Genomic DNA, 20240 nt, shown 5'->3' with positions numbered 1-20240 from the left:
CTTCTTGATTTAGGAATATATAATGATTAATATCTAGATTTATAAATGATGCCAGGTTATAGTATTTTACCTAATTTTATTGTACCATGTTTTCTAATAATAAATATTTTTTAAAAGAGTCGAACCTTAAGACAGGAGAAAAGTAATTTTACCTAATCACAGAACATTTGACAACAGACATAAGACATTTCCTGAAATGTTCACCCTTATTCCACAGATGGATAGGAAAGGCAATGGGAAAGAAATCCAGGTGAAGTCACACAAAATACGGAACATGGAGATAGAGTCAGAGGATCAGAGAGACCAACATTTCTATACATGCCAAACGCTGCAGGGATGAAAGAATAAATACGATATGATAGTGAAGGGAACAAACTCAGTGCGGAGGCTGGCATTGTTCAGAGATTGTTAGACCGATGAAATCCAGTACGGAGAGAGTTCAGTGGATCCTGTGAGACTGGGGCAAGGCTCAGGTGCAACAGGAAAGCAAAAAAAAACATGCTGTCTTCCTAAAAACTGCCCAAAATCTGTAACTCCTTGGTGAAGCTATTAGGTTAATTTGTTCATTACAGTTATATCTAGAAATGTCTTTTTTATAGTGGCTACATGTGCTTATTAGTTATTTTTTCCTGATGTTCTGTAAATGTCCTTTTTACTGTTAGAGTGATCATTGTACGTTTAATTGATTATGCTCTACTGCATTGTATGGAACAATATGCTGCGCCGCACCAAAAGCTTGACTGCTACATGATCCAATCAGCCAGATAGCCACCACTGGTCCCAACGTCCACCTCTGGACTACTGAAGGAGTGGTGGTGCTCCTAAATGCCAGGGATGGTCTTATTTCAGCTGATGTGCTGCTGGCTGCCCACGAGAGCATGTTCGGGTCAAGAATAGGAGAGGTATTGCAGGGCCCTTAGGGAATGCAGGCAGCATACCCAGGCCCTGTGGGTCTTTTGCTGCAATTACTTTCTGAAGCCCAACTACGATTAAAACTATAAATGGTGGAGCAATATTTGCTTTAAAAGTACACTACATTCACTTATACTTCCTCTGGAGATGTTGTGCTGAAGAACGGAGTTTAACTGCATAAGGAGAAATAGTGCCATCAATTGCAAATCTGTTGGTAAAGTTTGGTGAAAAAAGGAAGGGACAACTACTTTCTAAAGAGAAGACAAATGCCTGCCCCATGTCTGTTAACCTCGCAGGCTAAGAACTATACCCATGAGGGTGTTATTTCTGGATATTGAACATATCGACTGATAGAATATGCATAAGTAAATCTACAGATGGTTTGCTGGGTCTCCGTGAGATGAACCCCTCTAGACTCTTATAGCAGGCACTGGTCAGAACAGTAAACCAGGATTTCAGACTCTTCTGCTTTTATCAAAGGCCAAGTAAGCATACTTTGCTTCTTTGCTCCTGCTATGCCATCACTGGGATAACACTGGGACTTGAAAAAGATACAAGGCGTTACTCGCCGAGCTCTTGCTCCTTACCTGAGCCCAGCCTGTTCTTGTAGAGAATGGCGCTCACGTTCCGGCAGCGCACGGGCAGCTCGTTGTCATACACAGACGGGTCCCAGCTGTACTTTGAGCCATCTTTCTCTTCTCCAGATGTCAGTGGAGTTGTGGGGGACTGTGGGTCTTTAGAGAACATAAAGTAGAGGAAAGGAGCGAGAGACAAAGCAGAGAATTCAGAATAACAACCAATCTGTCACGTCACTTCCATCAATGAAATTTCAGGTATTATAGGATACAGGTGCTTAAAGTATTGCTTTTATTGCAATGAGAATCTTTAAATGTTATTCTAATCCCCTCTATGCAAGATCTTAATTGAGTGGGGGGTCAGGGGAATAGCCTAGATGGGTTCTTGACAAGGGAGTAGGTGAGTACTGCTGGTACCCACTGCCACTTGGGATCACACATTTCAGTCTTAAATATAATATCTTGTTTCCACAACCTAGCTTCCTCCTAGGAAAGAGCTAAAAACGTTACCCTCCTAAAACATGCATTCACCATAAACCATCCATTCCATCACAAAACAGCAAAGCAAAAGGGCGTGGCTTGGCAGGCTGCAAGATGGCCGCACTCTAATTGGGCTCTGCCGCCCAAGCTCTTCTATCCGACATAAACCTGCTGGCATCGCAACTTTACCCGCACTACACCAACGTTTCCTGACTTGGGGGAGCACTGCGCACCAACCTATCCCACTCTGGTGCTTCTATGTACCCCCTCCGGCTATGATCCCGGCCTCGTGGCTGGCACAGGAGGCTGCCCCCGCTTTCGCCGGAGCTGTTATAGCCTGCGGGGCCCTTCTGTGGCGGTGTGGACGCCGAGGACTCGACGCTACCACTGGGGGAGATCGCCGGCGGGTCTGGGGGTCGTTCGTTGAGCGGCCTGGTCCGGTGGCGCCGCGGCCTGGCTGTGGCCTAGCGTTACTCACCGGCCTTGCGTAGGTGCGGCGCCGCCTGGGCTGGGCTGTGGGAGCCGCGCTCCCCTGGCTGGTGCTTCCCCCCCTTGGTGTGCGCCGGCCGCTGAACTCTGCCCTGCCACTGCTGCTCGGCACTGAGGGGGTCGTCTGCCCTTGCGGCCGTGCCGCCCTGGGCGCTACTTCATCCGCGCCTCGCGGAGGCCCACCTGAGTCTTCTGGCCTCCAGCTTCGTGGCCTGTTCCTAGGTGCGCGGCGGGGGTGAGAGGGGATGAGGGGGGAACTCCTGCTGCTCCCCGACCAGCGCTCCTCCTGGCCTGTACCTGAAGCTGACTCGGCTGCCCCAGAACGTGTCTGGCTTCTCTGGTTGTTCCTCGGCGCTCTGCCCCTACACTGCGTGGGCCCACTCATCTGGGCGAACCTCCCTGGCTTTGGCTCCCTCGCGGGTGGACTCCTAGACGCTGCTGGGCCCGGCGGGCAGTCGCTGGGCCCCTCTTCATCCGCCCCTGCTCGGGCCCTCCTGGGTGCCTTGTTCTTCACTACACTGCCCACTGGTGCACCCCTCGGCCCCCCTGCTGCGGCTGCCTGAGGCCGGGCGGGTGCCTTATTCCAGCCTACAACCTGGGCGCGACGCCCCCACAGTGTGCCACACGCTCCAAAGCTGCTCCCTGAGACTGAGCGCTATTCCTTCGCGCCCAGCCGGGCGTCCTGGTCGTGGTGTCCACCTTGGCCCCGGTGCCTCCTGTCTGCTGCTCTTGCCTGGGGCGTCCTTCATCATGTTGTGCTCCAGTCTTCCTCTACTCATCCCCTGCTAGTGGCGGCTGGGCAAAGGACTGTTCTGCAGGCTCCCTTTACTCATCTCTGGCTTTAAATTGCGCTCCGCGCTGTGCTGTGGGGGACGCATCCATAGGCCTGCTGGAGCTGTCCCCCCCTGGTTTCTTGGATTGTGCTCCCCGCTGGACTCTGTGCTCCTAGCCGCTAACTGCTGGTTAATCTTCCCTCATTGCCAGCTCTTCCTCCACCCTGCGTGTTTTGGTGCCCACCAGAATTGCACATCGCTATGGGGAAATCAGACCCAAAGCAGCCCAAGATTGCCTTCGAACTCAGGAGATCCTCACGCCAGGACGGCGCGGGCTCGGACAGAGCCGACTCTGCTGTGACGATGGATCTCCCCCCCCACCCCGAGCCGAGATGACGACCTCAAGGCGATAATGCTTGAGGTTAAGTTACCCGTCACCGGCATTGCTTCCCAGCTTGATCAACTATCCACCCGCCTCGACTCAGTGAAGGCTCGTGTTGATTCCCACGACAACAGACTTCTCCTTGTGAAATCCAGGGTGTCTGAAGCCGAGGACAAGGCCACCCAGGATAGGCAGAAGCTACTCCAGATGGATAAGATCCTGGCCATAATTCGGGAGAAGAATGAAGATTTGGAGGCTCGCTCCCACCGGAGCAACCTCCGCATCATGGGCCTTCCTGAATCCACCATAGCCAGAAACCGGTCCTTGGATGCTTGATTCCGGTCTAGGAAAGACATGGCTTGGTAGTTCGGGCTGGACTGTTCCCATGAGGCACAGGGTCAAGGCTGATTTGCATATAGCCATTGTCTGACCTAGGGTGGTGTGGAGTGCAAAAAAACGATGGATTGAGGCCCAGATCTTTGTACTGGGGTGAATGTAAGACATTGTTCTACATTCTGTCCATCAACTGTGTTTTTTGCAATTTTCACCCCGAATGGGCTGGGTATGCTCAGACGTGAGTCCCAGGCTCTCCACACCACTGAGGTCAAACTATCAAGGCTGAAGAAGGCTGATAACCAGAAACTGGTCCTTGGATGCTTGATTCCGGTCTAGGAAAGACATGGCTTGGTAGTTCGGGCTGGACTGTTCCCATGAGGCACAGGGTCAAGGCTGATTTGCATATAGCCATTGTCTGACCTAGGGTGGTGTGGAGTGCAAAAAAACGATGGATTTAGGCCCAGATCTTTGTACTGGGGTGAATGTAAGACATTGTTCTACATTCTGTCCATCAACTGTGTTTTTTGCAATTTTCACCCCGAGTGGGCTGGGTAGGCTCAGACGTGAGTCCCAGGCTCTCCACACGACTGGAGTCAAGCTATCCAGGCTGAAGAAGGCTGATAGCCAGAAACCGGTCCTTGAATGCTTGATTCCGGTCTAGGAAAGACATGGCTTGGTAGTTCGGACTGGACTATTCCCATGAGGCACAGGGTCAAGGCTGATTTGCATATAGCTATTGTCTGACCTAGGGTGGTGTGGAGTGCAAAAAAACGATGGATTTAGGCCCAGATCTTTGTACTGGGGTGAATGTAAGACATTGTTCTACATTCTGTCCATCAACTGTGTTTTTTGCAATTTTCACCCCGAGTGGGCTGGGTATGCTCAGACGTGAGTCCCAGGCTCTCCACACCACTGGAGTCAAGCTATCCAGGCTGAAGAAGGCTGATAGCCAGAAACCGGTCCTTGGATGCTTGATTCCGGTCTAGGAAAAACATGGCTTGGTAGTTCGGACTGGACTGTTCCCATGAGGCACAGGGTCAAGGCTGATTTGCATATAGCCATTGTCTGACCTAGGGTGGTGTGGAGTGCAAAAAACGATGGATTTAGGCCCAGATCTTTGTACTGGGGTGAATGTAAGACATTGTTCTACATTCTGTACATCAACTGTGTTTTTTGCAATTTTCACTCCGAGTGGGCTGGGTATGCTCAGACGTGAGTCCCAGGCTCTCCACACCACTGGAGTCAAGCTATCCAGGCTGAAGAAGGCTGATAGCCAGAAACCGGTCCTTGGATGCTTGATTCCGGTCTAGGAAAGACATGGCTTGGTAGTTCGGGCTGGACTGTTCCCATGAGGCACAGGGTCAAGGCTGATTTGCATATAGCCATTGTCTGACCTAGGGTGGTGTGGAGTGCAAAAAAACGATGGATTTAGGCCCAGATCTTTGTACTGGGGTGAATGTAAGACATTGTTCTACATTCTGTCCATCAACTGTGTTTTTTGCAATTTCCTGAATCCACCAACATCTCCAAGATGGAAGACTTTGTTGAGCAACTAATAAAGGAACTCTTCGGGGACGTAATATTCCAATTCTTCATCGTGGAACGTGCCCATCGTTCCCTTGGCCCACGTCCTGGTCCTGGTCTGTCTCCTCGCCCTATAGTTGCAAAGATCCTGAACTTCCGAGATCGGGATGCTATTCTCTGGGCGGCACGCGATAAGGGCACCATCAAGAACCAGGGAAACACCCTTTCTTTCTATCCAGACTATACCCTGACTGTTCAAGCCACCAGGAGAGAGTTCTTGTCAGCCAAGCGCATCCTCCAGAAGCATGAGGTTTCATACACTCTGGCCTACCCGGCGAAGTTGAGGGTCCGTCAAGGTTCCAAGACACTTCTCTTTCATGATCCGAGGGAGGCCCTTGCTTTTGCTAAGAGACTGGAAAAAGAATCCAGATCTTCCCCTCCTAAGTCTCCACACGAAGCTGCCGACCACCTAAGCAACAATGACTAACTGTGCGGACAATGTTTTTTGTTTGTTTCACCTGAGGTCTGTCTTTGATGTCGCTATTTCACCCAAGCTTGGCAACCCTTCTCCTCTACAGACGTGTTCACCGAATCCTGCCATGCCCCCATCGGGATGATTCCCATTGTTCACTTTGTACTCCCCCCTCTCAGGTGTGGGTGGAGTGGGTGGTATTCTCAGCCTCATTGGGGGGTTGGTGTGGTTGCGGGGTGGTTGGTTTTCTTGCTGTTTGGGTTGGTGGGGTGGGTTTGGTCGGGATTGTGGGTTCCTCCTTGTTTGGTTTCTGACACTGCATTGTGCTCCCTGCACGGCACCGCCATGAGTCTACCTAAGTCTATATTCTGCTTTGCTTGGACTTCTGCACAGCACACTGTCCTCCAATTTGTCTTGTCTGTACTTACCGGACACGTCCTACAGTTGCACTCACTGCTCCACTGTTCTGGTATGTGGGGCGTTCTTGCTGTATGTATGAGCGCGTCTCCCTCTAGGCCGTACCTGCCGCTTAGACGCCCATGCGCCTCTCTCGCGCTGCCCAGAAAGCTGCAACCCATTGGATGCCGCAGTTTTTACTTACCTGCGCTGCTCCCCACACTTGCTGTATCTCGCCAACGGTGGACTTCCCATGCTCCATTCGAGCGTTGTGCTGGTCTGCACTCCCTGCTGTTTGCTCCGCTTAGTGCTTCACCCCGCCCTGCCCCGCTATGGCTGACATTGTCTGCTGGACTTGGAACGTCCGTGGTCTGAATGATTTCCGCAAGGCTCGCCTGATCCAATCACACCTAAAGCGCCACAAAGTGGATATATGTCTCTAACAGGAGACACATTTGCCTCCTTAGGTTCCGTCTCCAGACTCCAATCCCGCTACTGGACTCTTGCACATATTTGTCCTATGCCAGGGGCGTTTCCATTTTGCTGCACCGTGGCCTTCCTTGGCAGACCTCCCGGGTTCTCCTTGATCCAGACGGTAGGTATGTATCCTCCACGGTCTGCTCCTAGCCCAGCCCGTCACGATCGCTGCAGTATACAGCCCCAATTCTGATGACTCATGTTTGGCATCTCATCTCCTCCTGTGGCCCCGTGGCAGTGGTTTGGAGTCGTGATTTTAATGTTGCTATTTCAGCGACCTTGGACCGCTCTGGCTCTTACTCATCTCACCCGCGTGCAGTTTCAGCTGTCACGTCAATTTTAACAGATAACGCACTCTATGACGCCTGGCGCCACCTCCGACCTGATGCCCGTGAGGGCACCTGCGTGACGGGTGCGAGAGGCTGCAGGTAGCGAATCGATCTCTGGATGACCTCACCAGATGCCTTGTCCTGGCTCACTGACGCAGAGCATATGGTTCGCACCTTCTCTGATCATGCGCCGGTCCACATTCGTCTCAGGTCTCCTCTCTCCCAGCGGCGTGCCTTAACTTGGCGTCTTCCTCCCAACGCCCTCCAGGACACGGTGTTTTGCTCAGACATTCACACTGCAATCACTAATTATTTTGAGCTCAACGCGGGCTCCGTCGACTCCGCTTGCACCCTATGGGAAGGTTTCAAGGCTGTAATCCGAGGCAAGTGTATCTCTAGACAGGCGTCCGTCCTCCGCACTATCCGCTCCACACTGGCAAGGCTTGAGGGGGAAATCAGGGATCTGGATGCCGCGCAGGCGGCGTGCCCCGACCCAGTAACGCTTGCGCTCCTGCATCAAAAGCACAACGAATTCTCGGATGAGGCCGGCCGTGAATTGTCCTTCCTTGGCAGAGAGGGTCGGGCGCGCCGCTTTGGTGAGGGAGACCGCCCGGGACGTACCCTTGCTAATCTACGCCCACCACATGCAGCCTCCTATATTATGGCCCTCAGTGATGGTGGTCTGGATAAGACCACCTCCCCGGATGATATTAAATCCCGCTTTATCGATTTCTATTCGCAACTCTATTTGGCCGGTACTCCTTTGCCACGGGAGGAGTTTGATCAATATTTTGAGTCCATTGCCCTGGTCTGGCTCGAAGATTACCATCATAAATTTCTGGATGAGCCTTTTTAGAGGGACGAAACATTGGCAGCCATAAACAGCCTCCCCGGTGATAAGGCCCCGGGTCTGGACGGCCTGCCCGCCTCGTTTTACAAATCATTTCCTGACATCCTGGAGCCGCATCTGGCGGCCATGTACAACGAGTCTTTTGACACCGGTCTCTTTCCGCCATCACTGCGTGAGGCTTTGATAACCCTTCTCCTTAAGCCTAATCAGCTTGCCGACCGTCGTGACTCCTAGCGCCCCCTTTCTCTTATTAACATACACAACAACATTTTTGCTAAATTGATCGCCTCCCGCGTTCTTTTATTAATGCCCACCATTGCCCTCCCAGATCAATCTGGCTTTATACCAGGGAGGGCAACCTCACATAATCTTCGCACCATCTTTTCTGTGTTACATCAAATTAACCCCACCTTGCCGGCCGTGGCCGCCCTTCTTGACGCCACAAAGGCGTTCGACACTCTTGAGTGGCACTTCCTATTTTACATCCTACCATGTATGAGTTTTAGCGACATCTTTATGTGCAAGATCAGACTCCTTTATACCAATCCGTCGGCGCGTCTTCGCATCAATGGCCAGGTTTCTGATCCTATCAGCATCGCCCGCGGCACCTGTCAGGAGTGTCCAATATCGCCCATGCTTTTTGCCATTGCAATGGAGTCTCTGGCCACCAGGCTACTTCAGCACCATACGCACAGGGGCAACGGTTTCTCATCTCGCTCCCTTCTTGTCTCAATGTACGCGGATTATGTCACCCTATATGTCTGTCACCCTCAGGAAAACCTCAGGCCCCTGGTCCAGGAGATCATACGTATCGGTGGGCTCTCGGGCATCCAGGTAAATTGGAGTAAGTCAGTTCTGTTCCCCCTGACTGACGCCACTGTCTCCTTCCCATCTGACTTCCCGTTTGAGTGGGCATCCGGCCCCACGAGCTACCTGGGCATCTGGCTGAGTAGGGATTTGGACGAGCTGTGAGGGCGAACTTTGGGCGGTGGACTGGCTAGAATCCAGGATCCCCTAAATTTCTTTACCTCTTTTTGAATATACCTTTCCCCCTTACTTCTCATTTCTTCCACAAAATGCGCTCTCTAATCATCTCTCTTGTCTGGGCGGGTAAACAACCCAGGCTGGCATACGATATACTCACTCTCCCTATGTCTGCCTGGGGAATGGGCGCGCCTGATTTTCGTATTTACGCCTTATACGCCCAGGTCAGCTTTCTGCATTTCTGGATCCACCCCACCCCCTATCAGCCTCACGTCACGGTGGAGACCGACTTGGCTTCTCCCTGGCCTCTGTCAACTGCAATGTTCGCGCCCGCGGTATGTCCCTGGGCGGAGGTTGACACGGTTAAGACGCTGCGTTGGGCCTGCTCCTGCCTGCGCCGGCACTCTGCCTCTCACTCCTCTCCGCTAACACCATGCCAATTGTAAATCACCTCGATTTCCCCGCGCTTCAGTCGTCCAGCATGTCCCAACATGTGGCGCGCTCGGGCCTCAGGACCGTGGCGGATCTCTACCCAGAGAACCCATTTTACTCTCTTCGCGACTCTCCGGGGCTGCAAGATCCACTGCTATTCTATAAGCTGTGCGCCACTTTCCGGAAACTGCACCCTACCTTCCCTCGGCCCCCGCCTACCCTTCCAACTCTGGACCTCATATACTCCTACTCCTCGCCATACAAGTTAGTTACCAAGCTTTACGCTTTCTCCCTGGCATTAGCCCACATCTCCTCTGATCGGGCGCAGGAGGCGTGGAGTGTAGACCTGGGTGCGGACATATCGGAGGCAGACTGGCTTTATTGCTGTAATCAAACCAAAAAGCTGTCCCCGAACTATCCTCTGATCGGGCGCGGGAGGCGTGGAGTGTAGACCTGGGTGCGGACATATCTGAGGCAGACTGGCTTTATTGCTGTAATCAAACCAAAAAGCTGTCACCGAACTATCGGCTCCGCCTGATCCACTTCAAGTACCTGCACAGGCTTTACCACACCCCTGTGCAGCTCCATCGGCTTGGACTAACCCCTGGGGATAACTGTTTGTGGTGTTTTATGCCTGATGAGTCTTTCTTATTAAAAAAAAAAACTGCAAATTAAACACATGACTAAAAATTCCAGTTGACTGAGTGGACTTATTAGTATTCCCTTCACCTGGACCTAATAGTAGCTACAGTGGTATCTGTGTCAGCTGAGGACTTTACACAGATGAGCCTTCAAAGCCGGCTGGCAAATGAGCAGCACAACCGGTTATCTCCTGGGAATTTACCTTTTGCTACAATAAAACTTGGGGATTGATTGCGTTATACTTCACTCCTAAAAGCTTGATGAGGAAATGAAAAGTGAATTTCAAGTTTGCATTCCTTAGCTAATAAAAAGAACAGCTCTTATTTTCAAATGCTCAGTAAGAATAGTCAAAAAGGTGTAAAGAGATTTCCATCCTATGCAAACAATGAAGACAAGGCAGTGGAAACTAAAGTTATCAAAAATATTGCATTACAGGTTTCAAACCGATGCTTACTTTCTATCTACAATAAAGTCCATATCTAAGGATGCGAGGTACCAGCATGTGTGATTATGTCTGTTTTTACACTCTTACACATGAGCACAGCAACCTACTGCCACACCATGTGTATTTCTCATCTTCAGCACTGATGCACCACACCCAAAATGTCCAATTTAGGCCCAACCACAAACACCCATTCAAGCATGCACTCCAAATGGAGCACAGTGAATGCAAATCATAGCACTACACAGCCTCTCAGGGGTACGAATCGCTATAGATTTGATACAAGGAATTGCTCCTTACTGTACCACTCAGTAGGCACTTTTGTCCTCACATGGATTAAAAAGCTCTATTGTAACATCAATAAAATGCAATACAGTTCCATAATAAACCCTGCTGATGGACCTCTTATTTTAGCCTGGACAAAGTTCAAAGTTACAAAAGTTGCAAGTCTTTTTTTTTATATTTAATTTTTTTTTATTGTAATAAAAAGGGAACATACAGATATATAAGTGGAATATACATTGGCAGTTTTTTTATATCTACAGTCCATTTGTGAAAGCGCGCTCTTTTCGTTTGTTTTCCCCCAGTTAAGAGGGGGGGGGGTGAAGGAGAAAGAAGGAGAGAAGAAAGAAGGGGGGGGGTGGCTTCCTCCGATACTCGGCGGGAGTCTACTTGTCGTTGTGTCGTTACTGGGTCTTTCTCAGGTGCTCGTCGAGTGGGCCCCACATGTGTACTTTAGCATTGTGCTCCTTAGAGAAGTTGCCTGTGATGTTGTCTGCCCCTCTCAGGAAGGTGACCCAATTAATCCACGTTTTGAAGTTTGCTTTGGCAGTGTTCTTCCAGTTTGTCAGGATTATTTTTAGGGCTGCTGTGAGGAGCAGGTCCAGTAGGTCTCTCTCTTCTCTGCTGTTTAGGTTCGCGGTCAGGTGTTCTGTTGCTAGGCTTGCGAAGCTGATTGTTAGGTCTGCTTTGAGAATGTCGTTTATGAAGGTGTTGATCTGTGTCCAGAACCTTTTGACTTTCACGCATTTGAAGATGAGGTGCTCTAGGGTGCCTTCTTCTTTCTGGCAGTTCCAGCAGTTGCCCGACTCTGCAATGCCGACCTTGTGGAGCTTGGACGGTGTCCAGTAGGCCCTGTGGAGGAGCCAGAATTTTGTTTGCGCTAGCTGTGGGGTGACTTTGTTTGTTGTCGCTGAGCTCCACATTTTTGCCCGTTCTTTTTCATTTAGTTGCCTGCCTAGGAGTGTTTCCCATGTGTTGGTTATTTTCTTGTTTTGCGACAGTGTAGAGGGGCTCAGGAGCTTGTAGATCTTTGCAGTTTGGTGGCCTGCTGAGTTGAGGGTCTGCATGTATTTGATGATGCTTGGTTCCTCTCTGTGTAGGTTAGCTTTCGTTATAGCTGTCTTGATCTTGAGGAAGTTGTAGAGCTCTTGGTTCGGGATGTCGTGTAGCTGCTGTAAGTTTTGGAATGTCAACCGTTCCTGTTGGGTTTCCATCTGTTTGGGGAGACTGATTCCTTTCTCGATCCATATGTCGTTGTGCAGTGTCGCTCCGTGGTAAGTTACTTTTGTATTGAACCAGATGGATTCCCATGCTGTGCCTTTCAACTTCTGCATCATGCGTCTGTCTATTTTCATTAGCGCTTCCCTCGTGTGTTTCAGTATTGGGTTGGACCTTTGGGGGTGTCTGTTTGCTGTTAGAAGAGCTATTGGCTTGAGGCCTCCCAGGATGTCTTTCTCTACCTCTAGCCAGACTGGTTTGTATGTTTGGGTGTCGTCTATCCAGGCTATACCCTGCCTCGCCAGGCAGGCCGTCTGGTATGTTTTGAAGTTTGCCAGATTGAGGCCCCCAAGGTCCTTTGTTAGTCTCAGTTTATGTAGGCTTATTCTGGGTTTTTTGTTTTTCCATAGGAAGATGTTGATAAGTTTGTCTAGTCTCTTGTGGAAGGCTTCTGTCATCGGGAGTGGTAGCATAGTTAGCGTGTAGTTTATCGCCGGCGTTATCATCATTTTGATGGTTTCTATCCTCCCCCACCAGCTTATGTACTTTGGCGACCATAGTTCTAGTCTTTCTTTTATTTTTTTCAGCGTGAGGTCCTCATTGTGCTGGAGCGTTGATGTGAGGTCTCTTCCAAAGTGCAGTCCTAGGTATTTTAGTGGTTTCGTCTGCCATGCCAGTCCGGAATCCCCGAGGACCTCTCTTGTGGTGTGGACGTTCATTGGCTTGCATTCCGATTTATCTTTGTTGAGTTTGTAACCTGAGGCTTCCGCGTACTCTCCTATTGTGTCCATGAGCGCTTTTATTGACGGAGATGGGTTTGTGGTTGTGATTAGGATGTCATCTGCATATGCCGCTAGTTTGACTGTCTTCTCTTTGACCTTGACGCCCGTTATTCCTGTATTGTCTCTAATTCTGGCTAGTAGGGGTTCCAGAGCCAGCAGGAAAAGGCCGGGGGAGAGGGGGCATCCTTGTCTGGTGCCTCTTCCTAGTGTGAGCGTTTAGGATGTACTTCCGTTCATCACTATTTTTGCTTTTGGTTTGTTGTAGAGGGCCATCACCATTGCTATGTATTTTTCCCCCAGTCCGAATCTTCCCATGCAGTTTCTTAGGAACGGTCACGAGACTCTGTCAAAGGCTTTTTCCGCGTCCAGCGCTATCATGACTGCCTGTTCACTGCTTCGTGCTGTGTGATTGATCAGATGGCACAGTAGCCTTGTGTTGTCCTGCGATAGCCTGCTTTTGATGTATCCCACATGTTATGTTATGTTATGTTATTTACATTTTTATGTTATTTACATTTTTAATGCACACAGATGCTCCAGCGAAGGAGCGTCCTGGCGCAGGGAAAGGTAGACGTAACATAACACTAAAACCAGCAACAAAAAAGCAGGAAACTTAAAACAGAGAAAAATTAAAACAAAAAAGTTTTCAGGGCCCTACGAAAGGATATTAAATCATCCAAGAGGCGGATTTCCAAGGGGAGCGCATTCCAAAGGGTTGCAGCTTTCACTCGAAAGGAGCGTCCCCCCCATCCGACTGAGTCTAAAACGGGGAACAACCACCAAGGATTGTCCAAGGGATCGGAGTGAACGAGTTGGAACATAGGGAGAGATCAGTTCGTTAAGTATCTCAGGGGCCGACTCTTGAAGAATTTTAAAAACCAGGCTAAGAGCCTTAAAGTGAATTCGCTTTTTAATCGGAAGCCAATGCAGGGACCGCAGAGTGTTAGAGGTGGGGCAGGTCCGTGGCAATCCGACCACCGCCCTAGCCGCAGCGTTCTGTACTCGTTGTAGACGAAGGATCTCGGCTTGGTTCACTCCTAAAAGGAGTGAACTAGCGTAGTCCAGCCGAGAGATAATCATTGCTTGAATGACCAGCTGTATTGTAGGAGCATCAAAAAATTTGAGCAGGGGTCTTAGCCCGCGTAATACCCCAAAACAGCAAGCCGCCACTCTCTTAGTGTGAGTCACAAAGCTTAAAGTGTGGTCAAGCCACACTCCCAAGTTCCTGAGTTCCAGGACAGGGGCCGGAGCCGGTCCCAGCTCAGGAGGCCACCATCCGTCCCCCCAAAGGTCCGCATCCCTTCCAACGATCATCACCTCCGTTTTTTTCGCGTTCAGCTGGAGACAGTTGTTATTCATCCAGCTGGCCACCTCTCTCAGTCCACTTCGGAACCTGAGGGCATCCTGCTTGGCATCCCCGCTGATCGTAACCGCCAGCTGAGTGTCGTCGGCATAAGAGACCATGGTTAGGCCCCACTGCCTGGCGACCTCAGCCAGCGGCTGCACGTACAGGTTAAAAAGCGTGGGACTCAGCGAGGAGCCCTGAGGCACCCCCAGGTCCAAAGGATGATACTTGGACTGAAAAGGAGGGGTGGCAACGCAGAAGGAGCGATCACTAAGGAAGGAGCGGAACCACTGCAGAGCCGAGCCACAAATGCCAATGTCCTGAAGGCGGTGCAGCAGGATGCGGTGGGAGACAGTGTCAAAGGCAGCGCTCAGGTCTAATAAAATAAGCGCTGCCGTTTGACCTTGTGAGCTGTGGATGATGTCTGGAAGGACTTTGTTTAGTCTATTGGCCAGTACCTTTGCGTAGACTTTGCAGTCAACATTTATTAACGAGATGGGTCTGTAGTTCTGAGGGTACTGTGTGTCTTTCCCCTCCTTGGGGATTATAGTGATGTTGGCTTCGCTCATGGACTCCGTCATCTTGCCGTTCTGTATGCAGGCCGAGTATGTTTGTGCCAGTAGCGTTCTTATGTGGTGACCGAAAGTTTTGTAGAACGTGGTGGAGTATCCATCTGGTCCTGGCGCTTTGTTCTGTTTTAGCTGGCTGATTGCTGCTTCAATCTCTTTTTCTGTTATATCGGCTTCGAGCGACGCCCTCTCCTCCTCTTTGAGTTCTGGCAGATTGGTGTCATTGAGAAGAGTGAGTCCTGCGTCTTTGCTCAGGTTCTTATCCTCGGCGTATAGTTCTTGGTAGAACTGTCTGAAGACTTCTAGTATTCCTTTGTTTGTTGTTTGGGACTTGTTGGTTCGGTCCGTTATCGCTGCGATCGTGTGCTGCCTTTGTTTTGCCTTTAGATAGGACGCCAGCTGTTTCCCTGCTTTGTTTGCTGCGCACAAGTTGACGGATTTGAATTTTGTTAACCAGGAGCCTGCTCTCTCGCTTAGTATCTTGTTCAGTTCGTATTTCTTCTTCGTGAGCAAGGTGAGTGTGTTCTTATCTGTTATGTTTGCGCAGTGACCTCTCTCCAGTGCTTTTATCTCCTCCTTTATTTCGGAGATTTTTTTGTTTCTGCCTCTGTTCATCCTTGATTTGATGTTGATCAATTTACCCCTTAGTGTCGCTTTGAGTGCGTCCCATATGATGCCCTTCCCTACTTCGCCATTGTCATTGTTTTTGAGGTAGTCTCTAATTGCTTCATCAATTTCTTTCACGTTTTCTCTGTTCTGCAGGATGTCATCGTTTAGTCTCCATCTTCTCGTTGGGTTTTCGTTGTGTTTGCCGCTCAGAGTGAGTGATACGTGAGCATGGTCTGAGATGGTTATTGGAGCTATATCCGTTTCTTCTATAAGGTGCGTGTGTGTGTTGGACATCAGTATGTAGTCAATACTACTGTAGGAGTTTTGTGGGTGTGAGTAGAACGTGTACTCACGCGCCGTTGGGTGCTGTAGCCTCCATGGGTCTGCTAGGTGCCATTTGATGCACAGGTCTTTCAGGGTGTTGTTGTTGTGGGAGTCATGGCTTGGTCTGTTTGGGTGCCTGTCCGTTGCCTGGTCCATCGTCTTGTTCATGTCCCCTGCTACGACCAGGAGGTCTTCTTGGGGTAGGTCGGATAGTTTGCTGTCCACTTCCTGCCAGAATTTTTTATCTTCAGAGTTTGGTCCATATATGTTGACTACGTGTATTCTGTCGCTCCCTTTCTGGACGCTTGTTATTAGCATGCGTCCATCCTCGCCTGCTTCTGTTTTTTGTGTTATTAGGTTGGACCTCTTGCTTAGGATCGTTATTACTCCTCTTTTCTTCCCTTTTGCCGGCGAGCAGAGTACTTCCCCTATCCATCTTGCTTTGAGTTGCTTTGCTTCTTCCTCTGAGAGTTTGGTCTCTTGCAGCGTGTATACGTCCCCCTTTAGTTTGGCCAGGTGCTCTAATATTTTCCTACGTTTGACCGGATGGTTCAGTCCTTTAACGTTCATGGATACCACCTTCAGGTTTGTGGTCAGGCTAGCTTTTGTTGGGTCTGTCACGGTGGTGCGGTGTTTTCACTGGTGTTTCTGCTTTCCTTACGTTTTGGCGCTGGCCTGTATATCCATGCTCCGTGGTGCACCTTGTAACCCCCCCCAGGGGTTTGGAATGCACGGTGTGGGATGAGAAGTGAGGAAAGAATAAAGTGAGGGGTGGGAAAAGAAAAATGAAAAAGGAAAGGGAATTTTTTGTTACACAAATGCTAGCTGTATCATCTACCGTCCTGTCCACCTGTCCCGCCCTCCCCCTCTGTCCGCCCCCCTCCCCCCTCCCTCCGCCAGTAGAAAAACGGGTGTGCGACAGCAAGGGTCCTCACACTCCCCCCCCCCCCCAAGTCCTTGCATAGTCTCTACTGTTGAGTTGTGCATACGCCATGAAGGTCCGTCTGTAGAGATGGGAGAGAGCAGGGAATAAACACTAAAATAAAAAGGATATGGCTGTTGTTGTTCTCCCTCTCCTTCCTTCCCGTAGTTGTGATGGCGATGCTGAGGTAGCTGCGGTTGGTTTTGTGTGCGTTTGTCTGAGGTAGATTAGTTTGTTTAAGTTCGAGTTCTATACGTGTACGTTGCGCCTTCCTCATTCCTCCCCTTCGTTCGTTTCATCTGAGGATGCTCTTCGCTTTGCTCCTGGGCTTGGTAGCTCCATTTCTTCTGGAGCCAGGCCTTGTAGGTATCTGTGTAGGTCGTTGGGGTCGTCGAAGATTCTGCTTCCGTGCCTGTCTGTTATTCTCATTTTGGAAGGGCCTGCAAAGGTGAATGCAATGTTCTTTTTGCGCAGATGCTCTCTCTGGGCTAGGAAGCCTTTCCTCACCTCAACTGTTAGCCTGGAAAAGTCTTGGGTGATTGTTACCTTTTTCCCGTTTATCTGCATCGGGCGGCCTTTCCTGGCTACAGTGAAGATCGCGTCAGTATGGTTGTCTCTTAACGGCTTGCATATTATTGGTCTGGGGGCGTTGCTGTTCGCTTGTTTTCTGGCTGGTATGCGGTATGCTTTGACGATTTCGAGCGGTTTGTCGAAGCTGAGTCCAGTAAGTTTGGGGATTAGAGTTTTCAGCATTAGGGCGCATGCCCCAGGTGTGTCTTCTTCCTCTTCGGGCACTCCCAAGAGTCTTATATTCCCTTTGCGGCTTCTGTCCTCTTGCTCCGCCATGGCCTTTTGTAGAGCTGTGGTTCTCTTTATCACCAAACCCAGGTCTTTGTGTGCCACATTAGCATGGTCTTCCAGCTGGCTTATTCTTTTCTCCGCCTCATCGGTTCTGCCGTTGGCTTTGCTTTGCTCTGCTGTAATCGCTATCAGTTCCATCTGGATACTGTCCACTGTCTTTTTTGTGGCCTTTGCTAGCTCGTTTCCTTCCGTTATTTTCCTCAGGAGGGTGTCCAGTGTGGTGGTCCCGTCACCTTGGCTGCTACGCTCCTTGGCCGGTGAGGCAGGCGTTTCGTTCTTGCTTTTTTTCAGGTCGTTTGTGACTTGTTTGCCATCTCTCCCTGCCATGGCGTCGAAGCCTCTTCTGACCTGGTGCGTCTGGGGTCTCTCTTCTGTTAGTTGTTGTTTTGAGGCGGTCTTTTTTTGCCCCTTTTCTTCTTTGTTTCTCAGGGTGTTTGTTGCTGTTAGGGCGCTGTCCCTGAACCTGGGTGGCCACTTGACCACTCTAGTTTTGGTCCTGTGCTCTGCCAGCCTCTTGCGGTGTCCCCCCCTCTGTGTCTTGCCTTCTTTGCACTCTTTCAGGCTCTGTTTCTTGTCGCTTTGCTGCTTCTGCTGCTTCTGCTGGGGGTGTCGACTGGTTGGCCGGGGGTACCGGCCTAACTCTGGCTTGATGTTGCACGACTAGTGGCAGTCGCGGTTCTTTCCACCCTGCCCGGGGTTGGCCTTCTGCTTTTTGTGCTTACGGCGTATGCTCATTCATTGCTTATCTTGGCGTGCGTCTTGTTTGGCAGCCCCTTTTTGCACCTTGCTTCGCGCCCGCTGTCGTTACGACTACTGCCTGCCCGCTTCCGCTGCTGTTTTTAGTTTGGCCACTCTCAGGGGGTGCGTGGACGCTCTTTCTGACCGGCAGCTCTGCGCTGTGTTGGTTGCGCGTTGTTGCTGTCTCTGCTCGCTCAGGCCCGTCTCCCCCGCGCCGTTGCTTCCCCAAGATGGCCGCGCGCTTGCCTCAGTGCCTTCCCTAAGATGGCCGCCCCCTACTTCTGTGCCTCCCCAAGGTGGATGCGCACTACTGCTGTCCCTGCTCGCTCAGGCCACTCTCTGGCAGGGTGTTGCGTTTGCACCTCAGGGGTGGGGGCAGGGGGTGCGTGGGAGCTATTTCTGACCGGCAGCTCTGCGCTGTGTTGGTTGCGCGTTGTTGCTGTTTCTGCTCGCTCAGGCCGTCTCCTCCGCGCCGTTGCTTCCCCAAGATGGCCGCTTGCTCGCCTCAGTGCCTTCCCTAAGATGGCCACCCCCTTCTGTGCCACCCCAAAGTAGATGGCTTGTACTTATTTGCTCGTCTCAAGTCTCTGTATTAGGTAAGCGCTGTTCCTGCTGTGCGTCGGCTACTTGACTCGCTGGCGGGGCCGCTTCCTGCCTAGAGCGCTCTTACTTGGAGGTGACTTGGTGGTGCCGCTCTACGCTTTCCGGCTACCGCTTCCTCTGGGACCTCTTGCGTTCCTCAATCTACTGGCCTGTTGCCTCTCTGCCAGCCACGTTCCTCGACTTGCAGTTCCCTTTACTAGCACCGTCAAGGTCTTCTGAGTGATTCTGCGTTCCTGGTGCCTGTGTTTCGCCCGGGTGTACGAGCCCACCTTGTAGTGTAACTAAGATGGCCGCCCCTAGCTTCGTTTCCTCTCCCAAGATGGCCGCTGTGTGTGTTGTCTTCCTCGTCGTCGGAGGGAAGGAATCGCTCGCCACTTCGCATGCGGGTTCGAAAAAGGGATAGTTCTACCCCTTCTACGGGCCTCTGGGGGGTCTGCGCTTTCCTGGGTTCGGGCACTCTTACTTGGTGGCTTGGTGGTCTTGCGTCTCAGCTTATCCTCTCTGAGATCTCTCCGCCATCTTGCGCTTCCCCTTTCCTCCTTCAGCTCGCTTCTTTTCCTCTTTCCTTCGCTTCTTTGGTGGACGCAGCCCGACTTGAAGCAGTTCTGGTGGTGCCCCTTGAGTTCATGCACCTCCTCTTGTGACCGTTGTCGCGTTTCTCCGCGTTTCGCCTCTCCTGCTCGCCGTTCTTTGACTTGGGGGTCGGGAGCAAAAGTTGCAAGTCTTTAAAGTGTGCAATGAAGATAAGACAGACGGAGAAACTGAGGTACTCAGGCATAATATCAATTCCCATCAGCACATGTAGGGAAGACCCACTAACCTTGTGATCTTAAAACAATAAATTAAGCATTCACCCAATTGAACTAGAGGGCTAGGTTCAGTTTATAGTGGTAGTTGGAGGATTCCTTTTCTATGTAGGCCAGATTAAAACCTTTCAGTTGTCTCTGGTCCTGAGACTGGTATGTGTAAGAAGAATACTGGCGCTCAAAAGAATTTTCCTCTGGCTAAGCTACACACAGCATTCTGCATTCATGAGAGGTGACACCATTGAGGCGAAGTGCACTAAATGGAATCAAACTTGCTGTAAAGACTTGCATCTTAAGGATCTCAAGATTGTACCTGGAGTTAGAGAAGCCGCTGGCACCTTGATCCCTCTGGTTTCCACAATACTTCCATCGGTATGAACCACAATCAAGGTGGTTTTCTCCGAGTCTCCGATATGTAAGGCCGCTCTCTCAGTCTGGAAATAAAAGAGAACATCCGTCAAGATGCTTCCATCTTCTTCATCCCTTCTTGACATGTTCATTCAACATTAAGGACCCGAGAGACTTTTGTTACAATGAATGACACAGGCATACAGAAAATGTATCCTAACTACTTAGTAGGTCTACAAAGATACAAAAGATTATTGTGGTGGACTCATCTGATGCCAATGTTTTCAGCATATTTGGTCCATCCCTGCGCTTCAGAATTACTTTTCAATGTATTTCGG

The 20240-nt window shown here is 50.5% G+C and overlaps 1 protein-coding gene across 2 annotated transcripts in view; it reads right to left on the bottom strand.

Moving 5' to 3' along the window:
* DEAF1 (DEAF1 transcription factor) overlaps window positions 1–20240 on the bottom strand; it is a 519741-nt gene that overhangs the window by 392818 nt on the left and 106683 nt on the right. For both annotated transcript variants that reach the window (XM_078682816.1, XM_078682815.1), the window contains exons 3-4: window positions 19868–19988; window positions 1500–1646 (exon numbers count right to left, since the gene is read on the bottom strand). In XM_078682816.1, the coding sequence (XP_078538942.1) occupies window positions 1500–1646; window positions 19868–19988 (268 nt within the window). The remainder of the gene's footprint in view (window positions 1–1499; window positions 1647–19867; window positions 19989–20240) is intronic.

This window comes from Lissotriton helveticus, chromosome 3_1, assembly GCF_964261635.1.
Source record: "Lissotriton helveticus chromosome 3_1, aLisHel1.1, whole genome shotgun sequence".
Taxonomy (NCBI): domain Eukaryota; kingdom Metazoa; phylum Chordata; class Amphibia; order Caudata; family Salamandridae; genus Lissotriton; species Lissotriton helveticus.
The sequence above is the reverse complement of the archived record's forward strand: the minus strand, read 5'-3'. Positions and strand labels throughout refer to the sequence as shown.